This window comes from Scomber japonicus, chromosome 21, assembly GCF_027409825.1.
Source record: "Scomber japonicus isolate fScoJap1 chromosome 21, fScoJap1.pri, whole genome shotgun sequence".
Taxonomy (NCBI): domain Eukaryota; kingdom Metazoa; phylum Chordata; class Actinopteri; order Scombriformes; family Scombridae; genus Scomber; species Scomber japonicus.
Window position 1 is genome coordinate 23,180,690 of NC_070598.1, and position 26,594 is coordinate 23,207,283.

The 26,594-nt window shown below is 38.5% G+C and overlaps 1 protein-coding gene across 1 annotated transcript in view; it reads left to right on the top strand.

Moving 5' to 3' along the window:
* vstm2a (V-set and transmembrane domain containing 2A) overlaps positions 1 to 26,594 on the top strand; it is an 86,854-nt gene that overhangs the window by 48,507 nt on the left and 11,753 nt on the right. The window contains exons 3-4 of the mRNA XM_053342211.1: positions 17,707 to 17,757; positions 20,553 to 20,880. Coding sequence (XP_053198186.1) covers positions 17,707 to 17,757; positions 20,553 to 20,880 — 379 coding nt within the window. The remainder of the gene's footprint in view (positions 1 to 17,706; positions 17,758 to 20,552; positions 20,881 to 26,594) is intronic.

Below are 26,594 nucleotides of genomic sequence, written 5' to 3' on the forward strand. Positions count from 1 at the left end.
TACTATTGTCATTGTGCACACAACTTAATAGCCTTTTGGTTATTTACAGTAAAAATAAATATATACTTCATCAACTAGCATTAACACATTAATCAAAATAAGTAAATTACATCTTGATTTTATGTCATAAACTTCATGTAGCCTACCATACAGTTTTAGAAGAAGTGTTCTCTGTACTCCATTGAGGTGCACAGTGTTTAATACCTGCCAACTACTTGAAAGGTTTAACATACTTTGAGGTCCTGAACCAGGTATACTGAAGTAAGACACTATAGGGGAATCATAACCTATATCCTCTAATTTGGCTATTTGGACAAAAGCTTGTGGTTCTATAAAATCAATGTATGCCTATTGTTCTGTCTTGTGAAGCTTTAAACATTGCTGTATCCTAAAGTGGTTGTTACAGATGTTTGACCTTTCCTACTTAAAAGGGTTTTACCTGTTGCTTTACAATTCTGTTTTAGACTTACTTTGTCCTGTTGCTCATGAAACTACTGAACATCTAGCATAAGGGTTAGGGTTAATTAGGATCATTTGTGGTCTAGGCAACTATTACTTCATTCACATGGCTTTAAAAATCCCATTCTGTTCACTATAAAAACGGTGACTGCCAAACTTCTTCTTCACTTTCTCTCTGCTGACACATATACTCCTAATTGTCATTCAGCTTGACATGACTCGCTTGTGTGGCTTCATTTGTAATTGTGATCTACTTATTTCAAAGACCTTTTTTATGTGCTGCTCCCATTATTATGCCACCCCTGTGGGTCTTTTTTAACAGTCTCACACCATTACTGTAAGCAGACCACAGCCATCTTCTGTGCTTTGAAAGAAGACTCCACTTCTTCTTCTCAAAGTCTTGTGGGGCATGCTTCAAATCCTTTTAAGTTTTTGTGAACTCATTAGGAGTCTATCCTGTACATCGGAATGTGTTCGGACCATATTGTGCTAAGATCATCAGTAAGTGGGTATGAAATATAAAGTGATCTCATTAGTGTTTTGTTTTTTTTAACCAAGTTTGCTGACATTATAATGTACCTACAGAAAAGAAAGAAATGGATATTTCCTACACAAAGAGTATCGGGTTCATTTGGAAGTTGAAAGGCTTGACGCAAAGCTGCAGCAGACTAAACATTGGTGTAAAAGACCTGCCAAAATCACAACGTGAGGCTGGAAGAGAAAGGGGCTTCCCATCAATTAAGTTGTTGCAGTTTCAGTCACAGGATTAGAGAAATCCAAATTTATCCAAAGGTGTCTCCTACATAGCACACACAATCCAGATCAAACTGAACAGACTGCTAACTGATGTCACCTTTGAGGATTTCCATGCATTTCGGTTCAGGTTTTTTCACAGTTGTCAGTTAGAGCTGCCAATGTACAAAATTGCCTAATTGAGTTTTAAAAACTGGGCTAAAGCTGTCACAATTCAATGTTATCCTCAAATGTCACCTCTCGGCTCTCATTAGGCATTCCAATTGCGAGGAGTGCATAATTTGTTATTCTGGTAGCCGTTGACTTGAATTGACATTTCACTCAGTGTCGCTCATTTCATTCAGTATTCCTCTGAGACTGCCTTTGCCTATGTCCCCTCATTTCTAGCCATGCCATTTCACCTTTTTTGTCTCCCTGGAAATGGATTAGCCAGACAGGACAAAATTAAACTGCCAAATCAATTGGGGCTTCTCAAAAGGTGTAGATTCATTTTCATGCTTGTTCATCACGCCCTTTTCTAAGCTTGTCAGTTTCCATCCCTTGGTTATTGGTTGCTCTTTTGCTATGTGCCAACCTTTATAGGTATAAATTTTAAGGACAGGCACTGCATGTATGAAGAAATTATTTTCATGTAGCATTGGAAAGAACACCAAAGTATCCCACTTAAATTATGCACAGTTACTTGGCTATTATGCTGTTATTAATGTGGAAAATGAAAACACAGACATGTTTTTTCATGTTTGAATATAACTAGATAAGTCAATTATGTTTTTTTTGTTGTCGGGTCAAATTTAAAGGGTTAAAATGTGAAAGTTAATGTATGAATAACTTCCACATATCCTTTTTTTGTGGACCCAGCATCAAATTTCTGCTTTTAATCCATTTTGAGAGAATATATTAGAGGATTATGGCAAAAATGTCTAAGTGGTGTAACCATTTGCCACTTTGTACCAAATAATTCAACTTGCTTAAAAACAGTAAATAGTCAATAAAACACCATATCGACTAGTTTGGCATGATCTTACATTATAACTTTTATATTAAATAAAGCTAATGGAATATAATTGTTCTAAATATTACATTTCATCTGGAGAATCATGGAGATCAGGAAACATTTACATTTTTTTAAATGAAGTAATTATTAGTCCACTTAAATACACTGTCGGTGGATAAAATATGTAATATTTATCATTCTTTTGTGGTTACACCATTTGACATTTTCAGGATTCAGTCTTACTTTCGGTAAAAAATGGTGCAAATGTCATTTCAAATGATAAAAAACCAACAACAATACTAAATGTACATTTTAACAAACCTGATGCTGCTTTTAAAACTAAAGATATTTTTGAATTGCTTATCTTGCCAACCCTTATTTGTTACTGACTCAGATACACTTTTAAAATATTTTAGACCAAAAAATAACCAACCAAGTTCAACCATCACTACTATCTGGACAGATGTTGATCATTGACAAGACTTTCCTCAAAGACTTTTATATTTTGATGTTTGTTCAAATGACTAAAATGAGCTGATATTAACCTGAGAAAGGTCTCTATTATGACACATATGTCCTGAACAAAGATGAAAGTAATGTGATGTTACAAAAACCTCTTACAGAGATTTTGATGGATGGGTCAACCGAGTGTGTGACTTTAACGCAGGAGACCTGTCTGTTTCATGTTTCGTACCAACAGTCAACGCAGTTTTTCTTGTCTGTTCAAATCAAAAAACTGTCAAATTAATAATTTTTTGAAGTCAGATATGACGGTTTTGAAAGGCACTGACAAACGCAGATGGAGGCGTCAGATAAGAAAATGTACATGTGTTGTTTTATACGACAATGACAAGCACCGTATTTTGTCACTGAGCCTGGAGCACTTGTGTTTGTGAGGTCCTTTGGAGTTCCTGTCTGATTTATAGCATTTCCTCTCATGACACTTGTTCATGACACTTTTATGACTGAATAGTAATATAGGCTGTCAAGTGGTCTTCTCTCGTCTGGGTTTAGACAATTTTGCTCCCCTGCATTATTTAATTATTTACATTTTTTGCCTCTGTGTGACAGTTGACAGTGAAGAGAGATAGGACATGTGGGTAGATGACATGCAAAAAAGTTCCCTATCTGTAAGCAGACAATAGCTATTACAAGTGGCAAACTTGCAGGCCTTTTCCATACTTTTTGACTCTGTTTGACTTGGTGATTTAGCCCAGCACGGCAGAGATTTTCTAATCCATTACAACAGGGATATGTGCTTGAAGGTTTGTCTTTAACTGATGATTTCTTGAGCCAAAAGTTGCAGGTTGTACGTATCATGTGGTTAAAGTTGGGACTGTAAAACTGTCACTCCGAAGATGGTCCATCTCTGGCACAACTTGGCACAACATGGTGTGTAGGGCTGGGTATCGGTCCTCAATACCTTTAAAGTATCAACCAAAATAAATCGATACCAAGTATTATAAAAATGTCTGCCGTCAAACGATACCTGCAATCCATCCTGTTTTGCACCCAGAGCTAGAAAATATGACTATTTGTATGGACTTACTCACAGCCAATCAACACAATCATTTTTTGATTTAATGTGTTAGTGTGCTTAGCAGTTCAGCAGTGTGGCTACATTACACGCCTTTTACCCCAGATAAAAGCAAGTGCACAAAATGTGTAATGGGTATCGAGTGAAGTACTCAATTAGCATCTGTATCAAATGTTTTTGGATTGGTACTGGTATTGTAATTTCTAAATAATACCCAGCCCTGGTGTGTTTAAACTGGTAAAAGAAACGCTAATCTCAAATCACCAAAATTGCCCTATACTGTACCCAGCAGATCACAATGAGGAAACAACCCTGCATTTTTTATACAACAATCGTCTTCTTCTTTCTGCTCTGCCTCAGGATTATGTAGATTTGGCAATACAAAAACCACAACCTTTGAACTAAAACAGGAAACTGAAACACTTTTCTATCAGTGTGTATCTGCACAGTCCACACTGAATAGACCCTTCTTGGCTGGTCAGTCCTTTCCAATGCAGGAGACGTTTTTTTTTTTTCTTATTGGCTGGGCTTGTTGTGTTGTCCAACAGATATATATTTGGCAGTTTTTTCTCAAAGCATGACAGACTATTGCTGATGTATCTCACACAAATGCCTGGAGGCTGTTTCTGGCTTGGCTGAAGCACATCACTTGTTTAAACAGTGGTGAACTCGTTTGAACAAGCAATGCAGACCATACACAGCATCTGACAAGCGGATGATAAAAGAATGCAATTTAAGATATGAAGCAGAATCCAACTCTCATCAAAGCATATTGATTACAAATTCCAACTGAAGATAAGACAAGCACACAAAAATAGCCGCTTAATTACAGTAATTAGTAATTACAGCTACAATAACCAGACTTCAGTCTAGTTATTAAAAAAACCCACAATAACTACATATGGTGTTTTAGTGAGTTGAATCAAAAGTTTTACAAGTTTGTTCTCATTGTTTGAAAAAAAAGCAAATGTGACATTAAGGTTATACATCTTTCTTGCAAGTCCTTACATCTAAAGGTTGAAAGGTTTAAAGTTCAGATGGCTGATAAAGCACCAACAACATTATAGCATAGAGAGGTAGTTTTAACCTAAACACAGAAGACATTAAAAGTCCAATAATAAAATAAAACGCTCATATTTCACACAAATCACAATTAAAGCTACTGTAATGTGAAAAGGTGGAAGTATGCATAGAGAACAATATGACCCTTGTGTGGTGTACGTGTTTGTTACTCACCCAATGCTCGTGGGTCTGTCAGACCCTCAACATTATTGTTTTTTGCTGATGACATTACAGCCATTAAATAATAAATCATGGACGTTTTAACCGATCTCTTATCTTTATATGAAAATGCTTCTGGAGTCAAACTAAACCACAGCAAAACAGAAGGAGTTTAGACCAGAGCTGTAGGTCACAGACCAACATTAATATTCAAGTCGAACAATAGATTAATATACTTGGTCTAAACATATGTAACAGTAGAAGAAAGTAGGATAATAAACAGTGTGAAATTAAAGAAGTAAAATGGGAAAAAGAAAAACACTAATTAGAAAAGAGTAGGGGTTGAGCTTAGCTCAGTGGGTAGGGCACCCGCCCCATGTGTTGAGGCTATAGTCATCGTGCAGGTGACCCCGGTTCGAATCCCAAGCCGAGCGGTCTTGTCCTGCGTGTCATTCCCCCTCTCTCTGCCTGTTTCCTGTCTATCTCCACTGTCCTGTACATTAAAGGTAAAAAAGCCCGAAAAAATATACTTAAAGATCTCTTTAGACATCTAACAGAATTATAAACCAATAAACAAACAGTGTGCCAACTTAATCTGGGGAAAATCAGAGAGGTAAGAGAGATTTAATGCATACAAGTCAAAAATACAGTGATTTGGGTGCTGTAAAGCTCGAAAATGCATTTATTTAAAACCATATCTGGATTGGAGATCTCTCATCATGAGTTACCGCCATCCGCGTCAGCGCTTTGTTAGTTCTAAATTTGGGACATTTGCTAGTAATGCCTATAAAATGGTGGAGAGCGTCATGTTCAATCTATGAAACTAAAAATCTGAAGCCTCTGAAGCCTCTTTTATAGACCCTGTTCAAGGCAGGAATGTTGCACAGTTATTTAGCCTCTCTGTTCTCTATTAACCATACCAAAATGGAATGGGAGGGCATTGTTGTCCCGCCATTAAGCCCATATGAGGTAGTCACCTTGCTGGATCAAAAGGGAAAGCAAGTATGGTGGGACAGTCAACACTGGACACTGACACTGCTGGGTTACGTGTCGCACCTCTAATTCTGTAATGCTGGTATGCTACTGAAAATCACATGCTGCTGGTGTTCTGACAGAAGTGTTTGGTTCAGTGTACAATAGCAAAGCTGGCAAAATGAAGGGTCTTTTTAACAGAAATATTGCGGGATCTCATACATAGGTTTTATGGTGTGATAATGCTGTGGTTAATGTCTGTTTAGGTTTAGGCACAAAACCCAGTTGATTAGGGTTACAGAAAGACCATGGTTTCAGGATGGATGAATGGATGGGTGGGTGGATGGATGGATGGGTGGATGGGTGGATGGAGAGATAGTCACTTTATTGATCCCAATGGGAAATTCAGGTTTCCAGCAGCTCAATAAAGGTAATAAAGCAATGAACAGCAAACAGACAATATAAAGAGGTGTAAGAGTAAAACTAAAGCAGTAGTCAGTAGAGTTGATTATAAAGTGTAAGATAAAAATAAGGATACTAAACTCACATAAAAACACATTACCTAATAAAGTGCAAGTTAATAACAAAACAGCGTTGTACTACATAACTTTTTCCAAGTTATGCAACCTTTGGCGTCATAGAAACAGTAAACGCATGACGTTATGTTTTTTTTTTCATCCCAACTCATGGTTGGAAACATGACACTTGCAGTTGGAAATGTGAAACAAACAACAAAGCTCACTAACTATCAGGCCATCCACCCAACCCACCTCCTCCCAACAAGGCAAAATCATATTATCAAGTCATCTTATATTAATGTCATCTTAACTGTGTCATATTCACATGTCATACTAACTACAGTTGCAAATGCTTTATATGCAACTAGAAGTTATTTTTGCTGAGCTGAATCTGAGGTCTACCTGGTTGATAAAATATGTAATAAATGTGTAGGAGGGTGCACTTTGTACACACAATGAAAAGTGGTCCGTTTAAATATTCTTTACAGATAATAATCCAAGGCTATCTACACTCAGGTTGACAATGAAAATAATTCACTGCATCACTTTTCTGTCAGTGAATATTTAAAAACAGATCCCACAGTCTGTAACCCTTGTCTTTAACAAGGGTTAAAGACATCATTTTATATGTATGAGACGTCACAATTATGTGCAGCAATGTTGATGAGATCTGAACAGATGATAAAGAGCTAAACGTGCTCCAGCAGCCCTTTTGAGCCCGGGAGACTAATTGTAATTCGCTGGAGCTGACACCGCGGGATTCTGATGCTCGGACACAAAGAGAGTCAAGTGCATGTCTGAGGACATCTGCACGGCTATTTACAAGAGCAGAAGCTGAAAAAAAAGAGGACAAACCACCAATTTCTGACCTCAGAGTTGCGCATTGGGACCGATGTCCTCATTCCGACGTTAATGTGGCTGCCAAAGTGTGTATGGGTGTCATGAATAAAGCTGGAAAGATAATAGTGATGCAGTGACTTTTATGGCATTTATAGCCAGTCCTCAGAGCAATGTTTTACTGTACCTCCTCTTTTTAGTTGTGCTTTGAGACCATCCCACAGCTCAATGGGAGACTTCCTTTGGTCTTTAATTCCTGTAACACTGGCTTGTCAAAGGATCATTTACCCTTCACTGGATAAAGTAATGGAGTAATTGTACACAATTCAAGCACTTTCATGTTTTCTACACGCACAATTGCAGGCTTTACATGTAATTAACATAGCTCTTGTCATAAACCAATGGGCTGTGAAGGGGATTAGTGTTTGCATGTGAATGGGACCCCTGTCAGCTGTGGGATGTAATTAGGGTTAACAACTAAGCTTAGACCCAAAACATCTTCAAGCGGGAGTCAGTGAGCATTGTAATTAGGGAACAGTTACAGGGCGCACTACTGTGCTTTATGTACTCTAACTTTACACTATGCCCTCACTTTGTTCCTAACAGGGACCAGATTTGATTTGGAAGCAACATTCCTAACTCAATATTATATTAATATTCATGATCAGATATGATTATGGTGTCCTCGCTGTAATGGAACTAGATGGCGCCAAAAACAGCAGACGCATCCATCACAATTGGAGATGTGTCATTGAGTATCAATACACTGTCAATGTGTAGGTGCTTTAAACATGCAGCATTTACTCTACTTACTATTGCATTGCCCTCAGGGTTTGTTGATGTGTATTTCACAAGATGAGTCATTAGAAGGAAAGAAACCAGTGAGAGTTGTGCCACCATGGTTTTTAGGTAAGAAAAGAGCTTCATACAGTTCATAGGATTTTACATGGAAGATTTCCCAGGTGTTCAGAGAAGGTCAGAGAATGGTAGAGCAAGTGCAGCAAATCGAAACCTTTCTAGATCTAGGAGAAGTGATGGAAAGGTTTCTCTTTGGTATACTGGTGCTCTGAAATGGAAGAAATTGAGCCATCTGTAGCACTTAGGTGCTTAGCACTTAAGTATGTTAGACCTGCAAACCCCTCAGAATCACTGTGGCTTTAAACAAAAAACAGAGCTTTTCAAGTGCCTTCCTTCAAGTTAGCAGCAGACAAATCTCCCCTGGCATGTGTTAAGTTTCAGTGGTAAGCATGTGAAGTAGCTTAGTTTTAAAGGTTTACTGAACAGAATGATGTAACAAAAAGTCTGATGACTTTGTCATAATGTTCTAAAAACATGGTAAATGTCTTGCTATAGAGCGTCCTCGTAGGTGTGTGGTTACAGTGCATGCCATAGACACGCAACGCCCGAGTTCGTATCCGGCAAAAAACCTCTGTTGCGTGTCATACCCATTTCTCTCTATCCCCATGTTTCCTGTCTGCCACTCTGCCACCAACTATCCAATTACAGACCACTTGCTATGGCCAGCATACTTCCATAGTATTAGAATGGATTCTCTCGGATAGGGTTTAAGAATACTCTACATAATAACCACTGACAACGAATTTGGTTTTAAAAATAAACACGAAACAGACATGTATGTACAGTATGTACTGAAGGAAGTTGATAGTAAGCATAGAAGACTTATAATGCTGTCCAAAGCATTTGACCATATTAGTCATGGTAAACTATGCATTAAACTACACGTGCATGGGTCCCCATCATATTTGATAAGGATCTTGCATTTTTGCTATTCACATCAAACCATAAAAGCTAGATGGGGTAAGAGTATATCATAACACCTGCTCAGAATCTGCTCAAGTTACAGTGTGCAGTATGATATCATATCAACCCTGAAAAGACAAGAGTGTTGCATGACTGCTAAAAGCAAGAAGGATCACAAGCTACATTTTCTTTCTGTTCTTATAGCAGATCAAGTGCTTAATGTGGTGAGCAGAGCAAAATATTTGAGTCAGGGGTCAGGTCAGGGATAATTTATGCAATGATGATGTGCAGAGTCAGTGTTGCACAAGCCAATATGCTGGCATGCAAATTTCATATGTGTAAGGATGATGTAAAAACAGCTCCTTTTCAACCATATTCTACTCAAGTCTATACAGCGTACTTATGACGCAATCATAGCACAGCAAAAATATGACATTTAATGAAGCATTCAGATGTTTCCAAGATGGACAAGCGCATACAGCTTTCATACGAGCCTTTATTTGATGAAGATGATGCCATGCCATGTTTTTTTTCATCAAATTTCAGACTGTATATTGTAAAAGATGATGTAAGGAACTGTGTCTATACTTGACACAATTTCTGTTTGTATTGGTGTATCTGGTTGGCTCAGGAAATCAATCAGTTGCCTTCTCAATAGAAAGAGGGAGAGATATTCTGTGTTGATCCACAATAACGAAAACCGTCTATGTATACTAATATAAAATCAAACCATTTTATACTTCTGTGCAGCCTTTTTGTCTGTGTGTTCTTTCAAAGGATCACCGACTGAAAAAAAAACCCTCACTCACGCTCTTACATTGTTAAACATCATCAATTTGTGATGTTGGATGCGTCAGAGGTCTCCTCGTCTACAGACTTCAGCTCACAGTGTCCTATATTCCTCGTCAACATCCCTCAGAGAAAGGCCATCAACTCATTGCTTTCAATCAAAGTGGGTGTTTGTGCATATGATTAGCTCCGAAGTGGGAACATACAGTTGGGCGGGGGGTTGTGTTTGTCTCATGCAAAACACACCATCATATTCCTACATTGGATGCCTGTATTGGTCTATTTTCTGCTGCCGTGGGTGGAGATACTGTTATCTTGGCTTCTTCTTGGATGGATTTCTCCTTCTATCATTATTCTACAAAGAGACCCCCACTCTTTGATTCTGAGAGACTGACACCAAGACATGGTTTTTCAGATCTCTGAAATATTTCCTGTTATCAAGCCCCATTTATGCTGCACTGGAAATATCCTGACATTGTCACCTTGTGCACATTAGGCCAGTTTTACAAGAGAGACATATCAGAAAATAACATAAATGGATCCAGGAGTAGAGGGATCACAGCCAATAGCTGTTATTATGGATGTATGGATAGAATCATGTTTTCTTCCATAGCTCTATAAAAGTACACATGGTATACTGTGTAGGCATATGTCTGAAGTTGCTATGATGATAAGAAGACATGAAACACACAAATTACAGAGCAGCTTCCCCAACTTCAACCTATCAAAAAACCCATTTGCCAGCTTTTCACTGTCTTTAGCATAAGAGTGACTTTCTTCACAGGGCATTATGGGAAAGCAGGTGACACAGGGCTAACCATCAGCATGAAGTGTCTGAAAGCTGATAAGTGTACAGTATGCTACTTTTTTTTGCAAATAAAAGAAAATTGTCTGTCAGCTTTTCTGGTAAATCAGACATCAGCTTCAGAAGAAAAAGTGGTACAGTGGTGGTTCAGAAAGTTTAGCCTTTAGCAGGTGGAGAAGATGTTTGTAGTTTTTGGGATTCCTGCAAGATTACAAGGTACAAATGCTCCACAGAAAGTATCATACATTCTTGTTGAAAGTCTTAGGTTGCTTATATTCACAATCTAATGTTGTGTGTTAACACAGTGATTGCTGGAAAATGGTTGGTGGAGTTCATCTCTGCATAGCACACTGTATTTACTGTCCCTCACGTTATCTGGGTGTCTGAATTCTAAATGTGAAATTTAAGTTAGTCCTCAAAGATTTTAGTGATGACCTCTGAATCAGGCAGAATGGGAAGAATGGCAAGATCTCCCAAAATTTGACCTGGGAGTCTAAATGAGCTACTTTTGTTCTGTACATGTTGATATTCCTGCAGTTCTTCTGGCAAAGTGGTAGATATCGTAGCCAAGGGTGCTCTGGGGGCCCCCGGGGGCCAATGTACTCCACCACATACACTCAATGAATTTATGTTCCAACCGTACTACTACTTTACTGGGCTTTTGGTTAGCACCAGCGCTGTCCATTTTACAACAAGAGGATCATTTTTCCCACACACCCATTGATACAACCCACCCACAATGCACTTTGGCCTTCTACGCAATCATCACTTACCTAGCCGTGATGAAAACAGTCGATCATGAGTCTAAACTTTCTTCGAAAGGAGGAAGGAAAGGAGGGAGGGAGGATGGAAGGAAGGAAGGAAGGAAGGAAGGAAGGAAGGAAGGAAGGAAAGAAAGGAGGGAGGAAGGAAGGGAGGGAGAAAAGGAAAGAGGAAGGGAAGATGGTAGGGGGGAGGAATGAGAGAAGGAGGGAGGGAGGAAGGAGGGAAGGAAGGAAAGAAGGAAGGAGGGAGGAAGGAAGGACAGAAGGAAGAGAGGAAAGAAGGCAAGAAGGAAGAGTCAAACCAGACGGGGTCAATTTAACTAAATGGAATTCAGCTATAATGAACTATTATTTACACCTGTGCTTTATCTAGCGACTATTAAAATGCCTTCTGTGAAAAAAGGTCTATTGGTTAGTTTCCAGTGGATGTTTACTGTAATATATGTAGATGACAAACACAATATCACTGCCAATTGACTATTTATTCAGAAAAAGGTGTTACTTTGACTCTGAGCGTCCTTGGAATTTCAATTGTAATAAAAGAGCCAAAAAAAAACTTCTTTTCTTGTAGTTGGCTCACTGAAATTGGAACGTTGCCCCCTTCTCAACACTCATTTAAATAGCGTCTGTCAATCACAAATCAAAGGTGATACCCAGGTAGAGCAGTGGTTTCTATTCTGCACTTTTTCACTAATGAATTCTTTGAAGAACACATGTGAGAAGCATGAAATATACATGTTAATATGAAGAAAATGGAGCAGAAATTGATGACATTTCTAAGAGATAAATGGAGCACCAATACAATTAGTGACTATTTAATCACACAGCCATGAAAATAGTTCATTATAATTCATTTTTCATATATATATATTTTTTAACCTTTGTGTCGTCCTGCCGGGTCAAATTGACCCCGTCTGTTTTGACTGTTCCTTCTTTCCTCCCTTCCTCCCGTCTGTCCTTCCTCCCTCCTTCCTTCTTTCCTTTCCTCCTTCCTTACTTCCTTCCTTCCTCCCTTCCTTCTTTCATCTGTCCTTCTTTCCTTCCTAACTTCCGTCTGTCCTTCCTCCCTTCCTTCTTTCCTCTGTCCTTCTTTCCTTGCTTCCTCCCTTCCTTCCTTCCTCCCTCCTTTCCTTCCTTCCTTCCTTCCTTCTTCCTCCTTTCCTTCCTCCTTTCCTCCCTTCTTCCTCCCTTCCTTTCTTCTTCCTCCCTTCCTTCCTTGACTTGAGGACAACAGGAGGGTTAAACCCAGCATACACTACCATTTGCATTACAGTATATAGAAACATATAGTGAAATCCATGTGTGTAAAGATTGATTTTGGTGAATATCACATCACAAAGGCATCTATCTATCCAATCATCAATATGTTTTAAGGACAATTAAGAGGTATTTTTGATGTGCATTCCTATATTTTAGCAAAGCAGGTGTCACATCATACAAAGTGGTGATGATAAGCTTTGTCACACATCAGTGCTGCCGCCATAGTTTAAGATTAGAGGGTCTAATGTGTCACATGAAGTCCGTGGCCTTAGTTTAACCCTCCTCTGCATGTTTGTGTTGATGACTGCCGAATAAACCGCATCATTTAAATATCCGGTTTCACTAATGCATTTTCATCGGGCACTTCATCGCTCGTGCACGTCCATCATCGGAGGGGGGTCAGCGCTCTCACACGAGATCTCCCGCTGTCACATTAAGAGCCGTAATGCAATCGACGCAAACACACCGGGTGGTCGAGTCTATATTTCAGTTTTAAATGATGACCATTTTTCTTCATGTGACGTTAATTTAGTTTCAGGAACTCAATGAAGCCTTTTTTTTTTTGGTGCACAATAATTGTGGAGCACTTTTTTTTTTTTTTTTTACAAGAAGTCAATTTGAGATTTGCATGAAGAATGGCAGCGTGTCATGGTGAAGGAGTTTTGCAATAAAGAGACAAGCGATTGAAATTGAGATACTTGCAAGCGGCCGCAGCTTTGGCTCAGAAGGCACTCATGCGATAGAAATGAAATAGAAATGAAAAATTAATGGAGGTTTACTCCGACAGTGTCATTGAAAACTTTTACATTGCTGTCACAGACTGGAAACTTACTTCAGGCAACATTTGTCAGGTACACATTTAGATAAGAAATAGATGGCCTTGGCAATAGTTGAAATAGTTAAATGCAACGAGTGACTGCTCTCTCAAATACTTTAACAATTTGTATATATATATATTCTATTTATGGTAAATGGACCGCATTTATATAGCGCTTTTCTAGTCTACTGACCGCTCAAAGGGATTTACACTACATGTCAACAATTCACACACACATTCATACACTGATGGCTAAGGCTGCAATGCAAGGTGACAAACCTGCTCATCGGGAGCGATAAAGCGCTTTACAATGTTTCTAATGCTCACTCACCTATTCACACACACACACACACACACACACACACACACACACACACACACACACGCACACACACACACTTGACACTTTGATATGCATACTGGGGGAACTAGGGATTAAACCAATGATCTTCTGATATATGGATGCCAATTAATACTATTACTATTAATTACTATTGAACCACTACTTACTATTAAATAAAAATATATATTACTATTACTACTATACTATACTTTACTTGAATTGAATACTTTACCTTGTTGCTCCTACTGTTAGTACTATACTATCCTGTACTGTACCACACTGTAGTATACGACACTATACTATACTATCCTGTACTATACCACACTGTACTATACTATACTATATGACACTATACTATACTATACTATACCACACTGTACTATACTATACCACACCATACTATACTATACTATACTATACTGTACTATCCTGTACCATACCACACTATACTATACTATACTATACTATACTATACTATACTATACCACACTGTACTATACTATACTATATGACACTATACTATACTATACTATACTATACTGTACTATCCTGTACCATACCACACTATACTATACTATACTATACCACACCATACTATACTATACTATACTATACTGTACTATCCTGTACCATACCACACTATACTATACTATACTATACTATACCACACTGTACTATACTATACTATACTATACTATACCACGCTATACTATACTATACTATACTATACAATACCACACTGTACCACACTGTACTATACTATACTATACTATACTATAATAATACTACTATGTTACTACGACTGTTGTATAATATTTAGAGACGAACAGTAACATCTTCATTACATATAAATGTATTTTACAGTACATGATAAATGCCAGGATTATGAGCTGATATTGGACAATCATTATATCACAATTGTCTTAATTGCATTTGCACAGTTCTGGGTGACTAATGGGTTCACCATCATAAAATACTGCCTCCTTTTTTTGTTATAGTGCCTGCAAATTCAACAAACCAGTTTAGATCAAATATTTCCAAATGCTCGAAAAGGTGAGGGTGAACACCGACGTGGGTTTGTTCTCACTGTGTGAATTAGGAAGGTACAGTCAGCTGATCTGGAGTCAGAGATACTGGTGTGTGTGTGTGTGATAAGTGTGTAGGTCCTGTTGATGCTGTCTTGCACCCTGTGTTTGGTGGTGACGTGCAGTTGTGTAAACCTAAGAAATAGTTTCATATGTTTTTTTTAAAGATTCATTTTTACACGGGCAAATTCATGTCAGAGTCATTTTTAAGTCCTTGCAGAACATTTGAAGGTATGCTGGCTGATGTAATTAGTCAGGCTTTACTCATTCACTGGATTATTTAAATATGCAAATTTAATAATAATAATTAAAAAAAAGAGACAGACAAAAAAAATGTAATATCTGATCAAACTCCTGTTTACGTACAAACTGTGGTGGGAACACAAGTTACAAATCTAAAAACCTAAATCCTGAACTTAAACACTGTCCCACTTAGTTACTGTTACTATACGTAATTCATGTCACCCCTAGCAACCAGTAATCTCCTTCTTCCCTGTAATAGAATGGAACTAAATCTATTAACTCAATCATTAGGTTAAGTTATGACGCACTTTGTATGATTTACATTTTAAGTGTATGCTACTCCACTTCTACTACAGTAAGAATGATTCACTCCCTTCAAAAGGACATCATCTTATGTATATGTGCATATCATAGCAAACCATTAGGTAAGCTTGCACTGCTCCAATTAATGGAAAAACATCAACCAATGTTATGGGTGACAAGGACTGAGAGAAAGGGCTTATATAAAAAATAAAAAAAATAAAAAATCATAATAACAGTATACATAACACAAATAATAAGGCTGTGGAGGCGGAGTGCTGAGGAGCTGTTGTGGATGTTTTGGTGCCAAAGGGGAACTCTACCTTACATTAAAAACTTTTTTAATAGACTGGATTTGTTTCAAAGGCCTTGGTTTGAAAGTTGCTGAGTGCTTGTTAGAGCCAATCATGTCAGACAGCAGGGATTCATAAGGTGATGCAAAATGATGCACTTTTTATACGACTATGTGAAACCACCGAGCGGTCAAAAGAACGGACACGGCTTTAGCTCAAAGTTAAAACTCTGCCTTGCTGATTCTTTGCTCTGCATTATTCTCCTGATATGAGCTCACAGTATGGTTTCCCTGTGGGTGCTCGCAATTGCCAACACCTATTAATAACCGGCATCACCCTTATTTTCTCAGAGTTAAGTGAGCTAAAAAGTCCAGATAAGCGTGCAAAATCGTGTTAATTTGATTGTTTTTAGGCAGTAAAGGATTTCAATTAAAACAAAGAAAACTATTCTCTCTGTATTGCAAAAAATATGAATCAATACTGGAAACTAGAGCTGGAAAATAATAGAGTTTTAATAGCCCTAGAGGATTTTCTATAATGAAATGTGTGAGAAGCAATTAAATGGTTTTCCTCTATCGTCTCTATCTTTATCTCTGTGACCAATGTTTTCCAAAAAAAATAAAAAATGCATCAGGATGCGAGCGGGGCAGCTGTCCTCCAGTGAAGCACTCTAACTTTATCCTTCTCAGGTGACATATATAGACTGCGCAGCCAGCTCGTATAACCACTGTGAAGTTTGTAAAAAAAAAAGAAAAAAAAGAAAGGAGGAGGCTGAAATTGATGACTCGAAACAGTCCGACGCCAACACTGAGGGCAATTAATCCTGCCTCGCCGTTAAAGACGTCTCCTTGATACAATGGAGGATGCCAGGTCCGACTGTGAAGTCAAGATGTAAGAGTCATGCATACATGCAGACAGAGGAAAGCTATGGCTCCTAATTCTGCTCATTAATCACCTGTCTCCCGAGCATCCTCCAGAGAAAAGTGCTGGTTTTCTCCAAGGTAATTACAGGCACTTGAAGGAACGCCCCCCCCCACCCCACACCCACCCTCCTGCAAATGCTCATAAGTAGCCATCTTATCCCTCTCCTGCCCTTCTTTTTTTTTTTGTGTGTGTCGGCCAAGGAGCCAATAGCTAACCCGTTCTCCTCCTCCTCCTCGTCCTCCTCCTCCTTCCCGAGCCTTTTCTGCTGCACCACTCTTCTCTTGCTCCTCTTCAGCTTTGTAGTCAGCAGACTTTTTTTTCCCTTCTTTCCGGGCACACATCCATTTGGCATCGGATGTGAGATAAATAAATTATAGCCTCTAAAATCAATGCCCAGTCCATGATGTAGGCTGTAGGCTCAGTGTTTGCCACCGTGCTTGAATTATGCCACTGGGGCTCAAACATGGGGAAATTCTTGAGCCCAGGAGCTTCACTACTTTGATTTTTTTTTTTTTTTTAACCAAGAAGCTATTCCAGGCCTTCTGACATTTTATTATTTGTCATAAGCTTTCATGGCTAATATTATTTTTACTGCAGAGACTGATGGAGGTTTTGAGGCATAATTTGTCTCAGGAAGCCGTTTAGTTTGTCACACAGCATCCTGGTTTGAACCGACCCCCCCCCCCCCCCCCCACTCGATTCTCTACAGCGTCTGAGAGTTGCTTTTTAATTTCTCTACGCAGAACCTCTCAAAGAAATCTAAAAATAAAGTTTAAAAAAAACAGTGGCAAGAGTGAAATCTTTGTGCATTTATTTTTTAAAGGCAGTGCTGTCGCTCGGTCTGTAAACTGCACGTCGATGTCAAAATGAAAGATTTATAACTGTATGCGGACGATGCCTTTTTTTTGAAGTTGTCGTTGTAATCTCATAGGTGGTTTTTAGGGAGTCTGACTTGCATAAAATACATCTTTGAAGAGTTACACACTGCTGCTATCTCTCTGCTAACCCTCTCTTTCTTTCTGTGTTCCCAGATGGAGATGATACCAGAGCCTGATCCTGATGACGAGGGGACGAAAATAAGTGTAAGTCCAAGAACATTTCCTGTGTCTTCCAAAAAAAACCCCCACGTTGGCAGCGTTTCATTCCTGGCATACACACACACAACAGCAGCTGATTCCACGAATAATACACCTTCAACCAGAGAAAGGAGCTAATCAGGGAAATCAGTGGCAGTGTATTATTAGTGTCAGAGAGGTTCCCTTCCTGCGTTCATGCACCAGCGAATGTTCCGCCCCTTTTTTTCTCTGCTGCTCTGCATGTGCGCTCCAAGCCCAGAGGAGCATTCAACACCACTGCCCACTGAACCAACCTGTCCTCTCCAGGATTGCCTCACTGGAGTCTAAATATAGTCAAATAGCCATAATGTGCAGTGCAGAGTGACAGGTAAAGCCAAATCACTACCCACTTCTGAAACTGGAATTTCTATTTAAAAGGAACAGGAGACACAGATAAAGAACGCCATTTAAAATTACACACAGGTGTGCCTTTGGTTTATTTAATGGATTAGTCAGTAAAGTGGATCTAATCTTGAATAAATATAGAATTAAAAAGGTTCTATCAGGCGTCACACATAGCTTGCTAGCAGGTTAACAGGCAGACCCATTCCCCATGTCTACTCAAATGAAGCACTGAGGTCTGCTAGAAAATATAGATTCTTCTGTGGGTATTGTTTTGTTACTCATAAATAGAATAGAATAGAATAACATGCCTTTATTGTCATTGCATGTTAACATACTGTACAATAAAAAAGCCCATATGGACAAACACAGGTGGGGCCACAGTGGAAACTGCAGACAAACCCACTTGGGACCTATATGTTTAACCCTTATGGGGCCCAGATGGACATGCTGGTTGGGTTTTAAGGAAAACTGTACCCCATTCACTCACATGCACACACATTAAAACAAACTGTGGGTTGAATGAGTAAATAACTTTAAAAATACAACATAAAATAAGTTAAAGTTCTTATGCAGGTATTGCATAGTGTGTTTAATGATTGCACTTGAGGTAAAATTGTTGTGGTGGCAGTGGAGGAGTGGTAGTGGAGGGGTTCACTGATAGCTGTTGGGTAAAAGCTGTTTCTGAGTGTGGAAGTATTGGTCTTTAAGGCTCTGTAGTATCTTCCAGATGGCAGTAGTGAGAACAGGTGATGGGAGGGATAGCGTTCAGTCATAAAAGACTGAAAGCTATGTTGGGAGGTTTGCAGTTGTATAAATCTACATGACATCCAAACAGCACAACAAGCTAGAGAGGCACATGTTCCTTCATGGTTAATACACACACACACACACACACATGGCTCTACATGAGATTTGTTGACAACCGGAACAGTATAGAAAATTGCCAGCCTTATCATTTAATATACAGGCCCAATTATTATATCTAATGTATTAGTTTTTACATTTAAACAATGCTCTTCTCACAGTCAACCAGTCACAGCAGCAGTCAAGAGGCAATCGCTGCAAAATCCTCCAACAAGTCATTTAGTTTAATCCTGAGCCATAAATACTTTACTCCATTTCAGGACTGACAAAAATTATTGCATATGATACCTGCTTGAAGGACCCTGAATATATCTTTTTTTCTCAATCATTTTTACAAAGTGATAACGGGTCCTACATGAATATATGCTGACCGTGCACTTTTGTTTCCTCAAGTGTTTTGAAGGGGTTGAGTTCAGTCAGAAAAAATGTGATGTCAAGTAGTTTTGTGCACCAACTGGAATTTATCTTTGAACGTTGAATGCTTGTGGGATTTTGACTGTTACAACTCTAATGAATAATGTTGTGGAGGAATATTTTAACAGTTTTGCTCTGATGTTTTGACCATTTATAAGAGTATAAACTAAACTAAACCATAATTCAGTCTTTTGCAATCTTTTTCAATCTTTTTAATATGACATCACTAAGTTTGAGCACCAGCATCAAACATACAGGGAGATAAACTGAAATGTGTTAACCATCAGAGATTTTTCTTTACCCTTTCTACTAAAGAAGCAATCACTTCATCTCTGATTGTGTTAGACTATTTTGTCCAGTATTACAGATCAGCAGGACAGCTTTATAATAATATTGGATTTAGAAAATTTGCTTTATCATATATATTGAAATCCTGGGATAGAGTATTTTATCTATATGGCTCATCCTAAACTGCCACCAGTATAAAAAGACGCTCATGGCAGTCAGGTTTCCATCCACTTCTGTTTCGTTAACATTAGATGTTGAATCATCAAAATAAAGTTGGTGGTGATAATTGGTGGCACAATGAGTAATAACATAATTAAAAGAGCACTGGTCAAACCTCAAACAATGGAAAACAATGTGAATAACATGATGGAAGTATTACATCATTTTTTCTTTCATGTACTTATCTGAGGGATGTTACACTCTCTTCATCGTTTCACAGATCAAATATTTGAATCTGTTGCTATTTTTTGTCTCTTCAGTTAGTGGAAGATACTTATTGTCATGATTTGTTTCAATAAGTATGTTTCCATTTCACTAAATTACATTTTGTTTGTATTGATAAACAAAGTTTTGTGTCTGTTCCTTATGCCAAGTTCATAGACTTTTTTGTATCTTTTCAACCTTTTTGTGAAAATTGAAAATATGTATAAAAATGTGCATGAAAAACACACATATTGTTACAAATGCAGTCTGTGCAACTAGCAGTTCATTCCTCACTTCTGTATATAGACTAGTTTTCCATCGTGCTAGCATACAAGGATTGTAGAATACAGTGGCATGATGGGTCATGAACCCTTGCAGTACTTAGTCCAATGTTGTGACACTGCAGTCTCTTGTAATCACTCTTACAGACAGTGAAAGTCCAGGGCAACGACATCTCACACAAACTGCAGATCTCCAGAGTCAGCAAAAATGATGAAGGCTTGTACGAGTGCCGGGTGACACGAGCTAACTACGGAGAGATTGTGGAATACAAAGCCCAAGCCTGGCTGAAGGTGAACGTCACGGCCAGACCACGACGACCACTGTCACCTCCCAAGAAGAGCTCCCCGCTGCACCTGACGGACAAGAAGCCCAGAAAGTCCAGCTCATCTCTGGGCCACGACAGCATGAGTTCAGACCAGAGAGTGGCCTCCACCTCCACCTCTCACACATCCAATACAGCTAAACACAACCCCGGCTCAGGTAAGGCCCTTGGGGAGGGAGTTACGTAAAGAGGGCAATGTAGAACACAAAATACTTGTCTAGCCAGCGTTTTTACTTCCAGCATAAATTCTGGCTGTATCACCTTCATGAGTTTGACATGTCCGTGAGTCGTGAGCCACCCACCTAGTCACACTACTATAGCAGTGAGTAACCAAATTAGAAGACTGTTTGGTTGACATTAAGAGCAACAAACACATACCTTTGCTTTGGCATGATGTCACAGACCAGTCAAGTGCTCTATGAACCCCCCACTCTAATTAAAAAAGAATACAAGGTTTTCCTAATGAGAATTTCTGTCTGTACCTCTGTTCTTGTGGACTTTGTTCTTGTGAAGCATCACGCCTAACCCTACCAAAGATTGCTTTGGGAGCTAATTAACAATCTAGATAAGTATCCCACCATAGATATCCCATCAGTTTATGGTGGTGGCAAAAGACTTTGCTCCAGGCATTGTGAATGCTTGATAGAAGTCTTATTTCGGCAAGCCCTTGGGTAATGTAACTGTGCCACTGATATTACCTTTACATGTAGAGTACGATATGGTAGATAAATATTTGACTCAAAGTCACAGTGTAATATCGGTTGCTGCCAATTTGGTTTAACAAATGTTAAAGCTAAGGTTGATGGCTTTATTGGGAAGATAATGATACTCAATAACACTATTCTGTACTTTTTGATTCCTTATATGCACATTCAACACTCAACAAAAGTGAATGGAGGCATAAGTTCAAACTTTCTACTAATGACTATGACTATGACTGACTATATGTAGATTGACCCTGCAGATCCAATGGAAGTCCAACTTTCAGAATCTGGTTGCTCTGAATAGCTTAGCTTCAAGGTATATGGACTTACCTAACTATTGTAACATAATGCAACAGTTGAAAAATAAGAATGTCAGTGGGCTGTACTTCTATAGCTCTTTTCTAGTCTTTTTGACCATTCAAAGTTCCTTTACATTACATGTCACATTCACCCATTTACAAGCATTCATACACTGATGGCTTAGGGTTGGCTGGGAATCGAACGGCACATCTTCTAACCCTAGAAATGTTTTTAATGTCTTCGATATTAATTAATAATCCTCATCACTATAATTTTGTGTTTGAACCTTGAACTTTATACACATCCATTTATGAAAGTTACCTGTCTGAATTAGTCTGATATTGATCTCATTTTGGATTTTACATGATTGCAATGAGCTGTGTTGGCATTCAGCCTTAGTGAAATCCCTTTAAACAGTAGTCTCCAACCCTGCTCCTGGAGAGCTACTGCCCTGCACTCTAACATACCTGATTCTAATAATTGTTTCATTGTCAAGCAGCTGACCTTTGTCAATGGGTTTGATAATCAATAATTATTAGAATCAGGTGTGTTAGAGTGAGGAACAGGAACAGGGTTGGAGACCACTGTTTTAAGGTGGTGGTATACTCTTTAAGAAACCAGGAACACAGCATAAACTTTTCGTCAGTCACAAGTCACTTTCACTTTAAGTCATAGACAGCTGTCATCCTATTGGCTGCACATCAAAAATACACAACAAAACAAGGTCAAAGTTGAATCTGATTGAACTTAAAGTGCAGCAGCCAAGTGTAAAGTCAGAGCAGCAGCACGCAAGTCCTCCGGTGATGTGTCAAATTTCGAGGGCGTGAGTCACAGATTTGTGTAACAGCTGCAATTATATAACTGACAAGGTTTACAGAGCAGGCATTATGACCAAGCAGCAGGTCTTTAGAGTGAGATACCACCTTTCTGGAGTCAATGAATCCAAATTGGACTGTCCACTATGATAATAATAACCATGATAACCAATCGATGAGGATGCAATCTGGTTTCCTTTAGCTGAGGATCAAAGCCATCACAGATATTGAAGAAGTCTGCTGTTTTACTTCATCTTTCTTTTAAGTGTTGCGCTTCTGTTTTGTCAGAGTTCAGCTGGAGGCCAACCCTTCACCTCCAGCAAACCCAAAATGTTGCTGCTTAAATAGCTTTAAAGATGAGAACACATCCCACTCATTCTTGCTTCTCTGCAGTGGCCACCCGCCAGTTTTAAAATTGATTTTAAGAGTTAACTGTTAATGTTTCAGGCTCTACGTGGTCAGGCTCCCATTTTTAGCAATGCTCATTCCTCATAAGCAGCGGGGGCTCCTCTGGTGCTTCTGAAAACTCACTTTATTACAGAGGGTCTTCAAGCTGCAGGCTACTCAGCTCTGGAACTCCCTTTTCTAAGCTGGATGGCAGCTTTTTAAATAATGGTACAGATTTATTTAGTTTTAATTCCACCACTTCCCAGCTATCATGCTCATTTGCCACATTAGTCGGATCAAAAAGACACCTGCAGATCAGGTATAATAAGAACGAAGGGCTGAAAGCAATACAAGGCGTGCACTGCACTCATTTTTAACAGGATTGTCTCGTGTATCTACACACAAGTTACACCATTACGATAGTTAATCACATAAAATGCTACAAGCAGTGGATTAAAGTTAATATTATTTCCATCGAACTTGAACAAATGTAATTCATGAGATTTACTGCAGTATGTCTCTATCATGGGAGTTCAACCACATCTCCGTCGGTTTATTCTAATACCCAGTATGTAATTGCATTCAGAAGATTGCAAAAGAATATCAATGTTACCTTTGTCCTTCATCAAGCACAGCGAGGGTGAAATCCTTTCAAAAATGCATGGGGCGCTGTAATGTGTATTGAGTCGTCTTGGTGAGTGCAAACACGATCAGCCACGGCGAGAAATGGAAAACGTGTGGTCCGAGCCGGCCGAGGATGATTGAGCCCTCTCATGAGTTCCCTCGTGTTTCCCCAGTGGATTACTTTGACAAACGTGAGGAAAATCCACCATTCAAAGCAATCTTATCAAGTGTGTCTTATCAATCTGTACAATTCAATCATCCTCTAAAGCTATCACCATCTCACATCAGTTGGTTTACTTAAATGTTTTTTTTAAGTAAACCATCTGATCAGACTTCATGGTTCAATAATGTGAGATTTGAATTTAAAGATCATGTTCTAAGATGTGTAGCATATACATGTTTTCCCTACAAAAAGTTCAGTTACCTTGTTAAAATCCATAAAATGATGCACACTCCTTATGAAAAGATTATTTTTTAAGTTTCCACATCATACTTGTGTTAATTTAATTGGACCAAACAAAGCTCCAAACTAATGTAGCTGTGATGACAAATGCCCATAGGTATACTTAGGGCCTGATTTACTTCGATCCAAAATAAAGAGTATTAAATTATGTGTGAGATTGCATGTTAGCGTGCGTTTTTACTAATAATAACTGCGCAAATGACAACCGCTGAAGACAACAGTATTTAAATGAGGGTTTTGTGTCTTCATGGAGAGTGGAAAGTCTCCATATTTTCCCCCTATTATGGGAGCTGTTGCTAGTTTAAAAGCAACGACTACAACATAATGATATGCACTTGTTAATCATGAATAAATAACAATAATACACAATTTCTGGACACAATGATGTTAACCTGCAATTATGGGTTATTATTAATATTAGTTGAAATAACTGTAATTAGCTACTATCGCAACCCATTTTTAAGGATTTGCTTCATTTTGTCCATGAAGGTGTTTCTCACTCATTTGTAGAATATCAAATGGATTAAGTGCTAAATTATAAATGATAGAATCATAAAACCTATAATTTCAGAGATAAAAAAAATATTATTTCATTATTTCAGAGATAATTCTGAGCACATTTATCTTGCCATTTTAGTCTGTTTGTCTGGTAAGTAAGAACATCTGCAGACCATATGAAGTGCTTTTTTATAGTCTCAATAATCCAAAAGGTCTCATATCTTAGAAATATTATCTTTGCCTTTAAAAACATCATCTATGAGTTTTATTTTATCCTGCAGCCATTAACAGCAGCAGCATTGTTTGTCATGTGCCTTCTAAAATGGCACTGCAGAATTTACTGAAACAATTCACATCTGTATTTCCTCTTCTACTGTTTCTATGGTTAAAGTTTAGTTCAGCTTAGACACATAAAGCAGATATTTATATTTTTACTGATTTATTGGCTGCATAAAGGTTTTGCAGCATTAAAATGAAATTAAAGCTGCACAGCTGAAAGATGCTTGTTTGGGGTCATGCAATAGGTATCTTAAGACTTTCATATTCAGAAGGGCCAAATATGAGAGGAGAGTATAGAAATTCATAAAAATAGCCACTGCAACTGATTCATCACTGCAGACTGAGGAAACTGTGTTTGAAAGTTAACACCTAGAACAAGCAGTCACCGTTTCATCACACACACACACAAGGAGAGAGAAAGACTTTAGTCAGGTCAAGATGCAAATTAAATACATGTAACAACTCTTACTTTAACTCTTAGCACCACAACATAAGACTAAAGAGCAGCAGTGTAATTTACACATTACTTCACCTTAATGTTTCCTGCAGGTACCTCCACTGTCTTTAACACTCAGTGCATCAGATCTTATTTAGCTGCAGGTGTACGAGCACACATCTATAGTTTTTGTTTTTATTGTTCCTTTATTAGTAGACAGCAAGTTACAATGCCATATAATATATGAAAAAAAAACAAAAGACACAATAAATAAAAAAAGGTTTTATTCTGCCAAGCAGTCACATAGCCTCACTTTGCAACACTGGAGAGACGTCGCTTGCCGTGCATTACAATTCATCCACTGCAGTTATAATATAATATTACCCCCCCTCCAGGTCAGTACTTATTTTTACACATATGGCCCTAATACACTGTTGTATTAAGTGGTATAGAGGCCAAGGAGGGGGAGAGAGATGGGTATGACTTGCAACAAAGGTCTCTTGCCGGACTCAAACCATGGATGTTGTGACTATGTGGCATGCACTGTAACCACTCGGCTACAGGTGCCCCCCCCCCATAGACATTTTTGACATTTTGTTATTAAATATCACCCTAAAACTACCTCAGTTAGGGAAAGATCTCTGTCATGCTTCAAATAAACCAACACTGATTGTCAGCAGGTGATAAACAGCAGTTTCTATCACTTTTCAAACCCATCCATCCATCCAACTCATCCATCCATCCATCCATCCACCATCCAACTAATCCATCCATCTATCCATCCATCCATCCATCCAACTCATCCATCCATCCATCCATCCACCATCCAACTCATCCATCCATCCATCCATCCACCATCCAACTCATCCATCCATCCATCTCATCCATCTCATCCATCCATCCATCCATCCATCCATCCATCCATCCATCCATCCATCCATCTCTCTATGAGGGCATTAGAGCAGTATCACAACAGGCTACATCTGCCTTTGTCAGTGAAAAGAAAAAAGAAAGAAAAAAAAACTTAACTTTGCAAGTTAGTTAGTTAGTTATAATCCTTCATTTTGAATTCAATCAAATCTCATTCTTGCATGATTAAATTAATGACTATGAAAGATGTTTTGAAGGGTTCACATTCCCTCTTATCGTTTCATTTCGGTATCGTCAGGCTGATAGAGGGAATAGAAGAAGTCATGTATTTTTTTGGTGTGTTCAACTTGCAGTATAGCTTCCTATCTAATAGCCTACATTTGGCCCTCAGGTGGCCCATGCAGTTTAAATTCTTCCTTATTAACTCTTTGCATTTTTTTTTTCATCCCACCGACTATCGCACTGTGTTATAATTGTGCCGCTCTTCCTC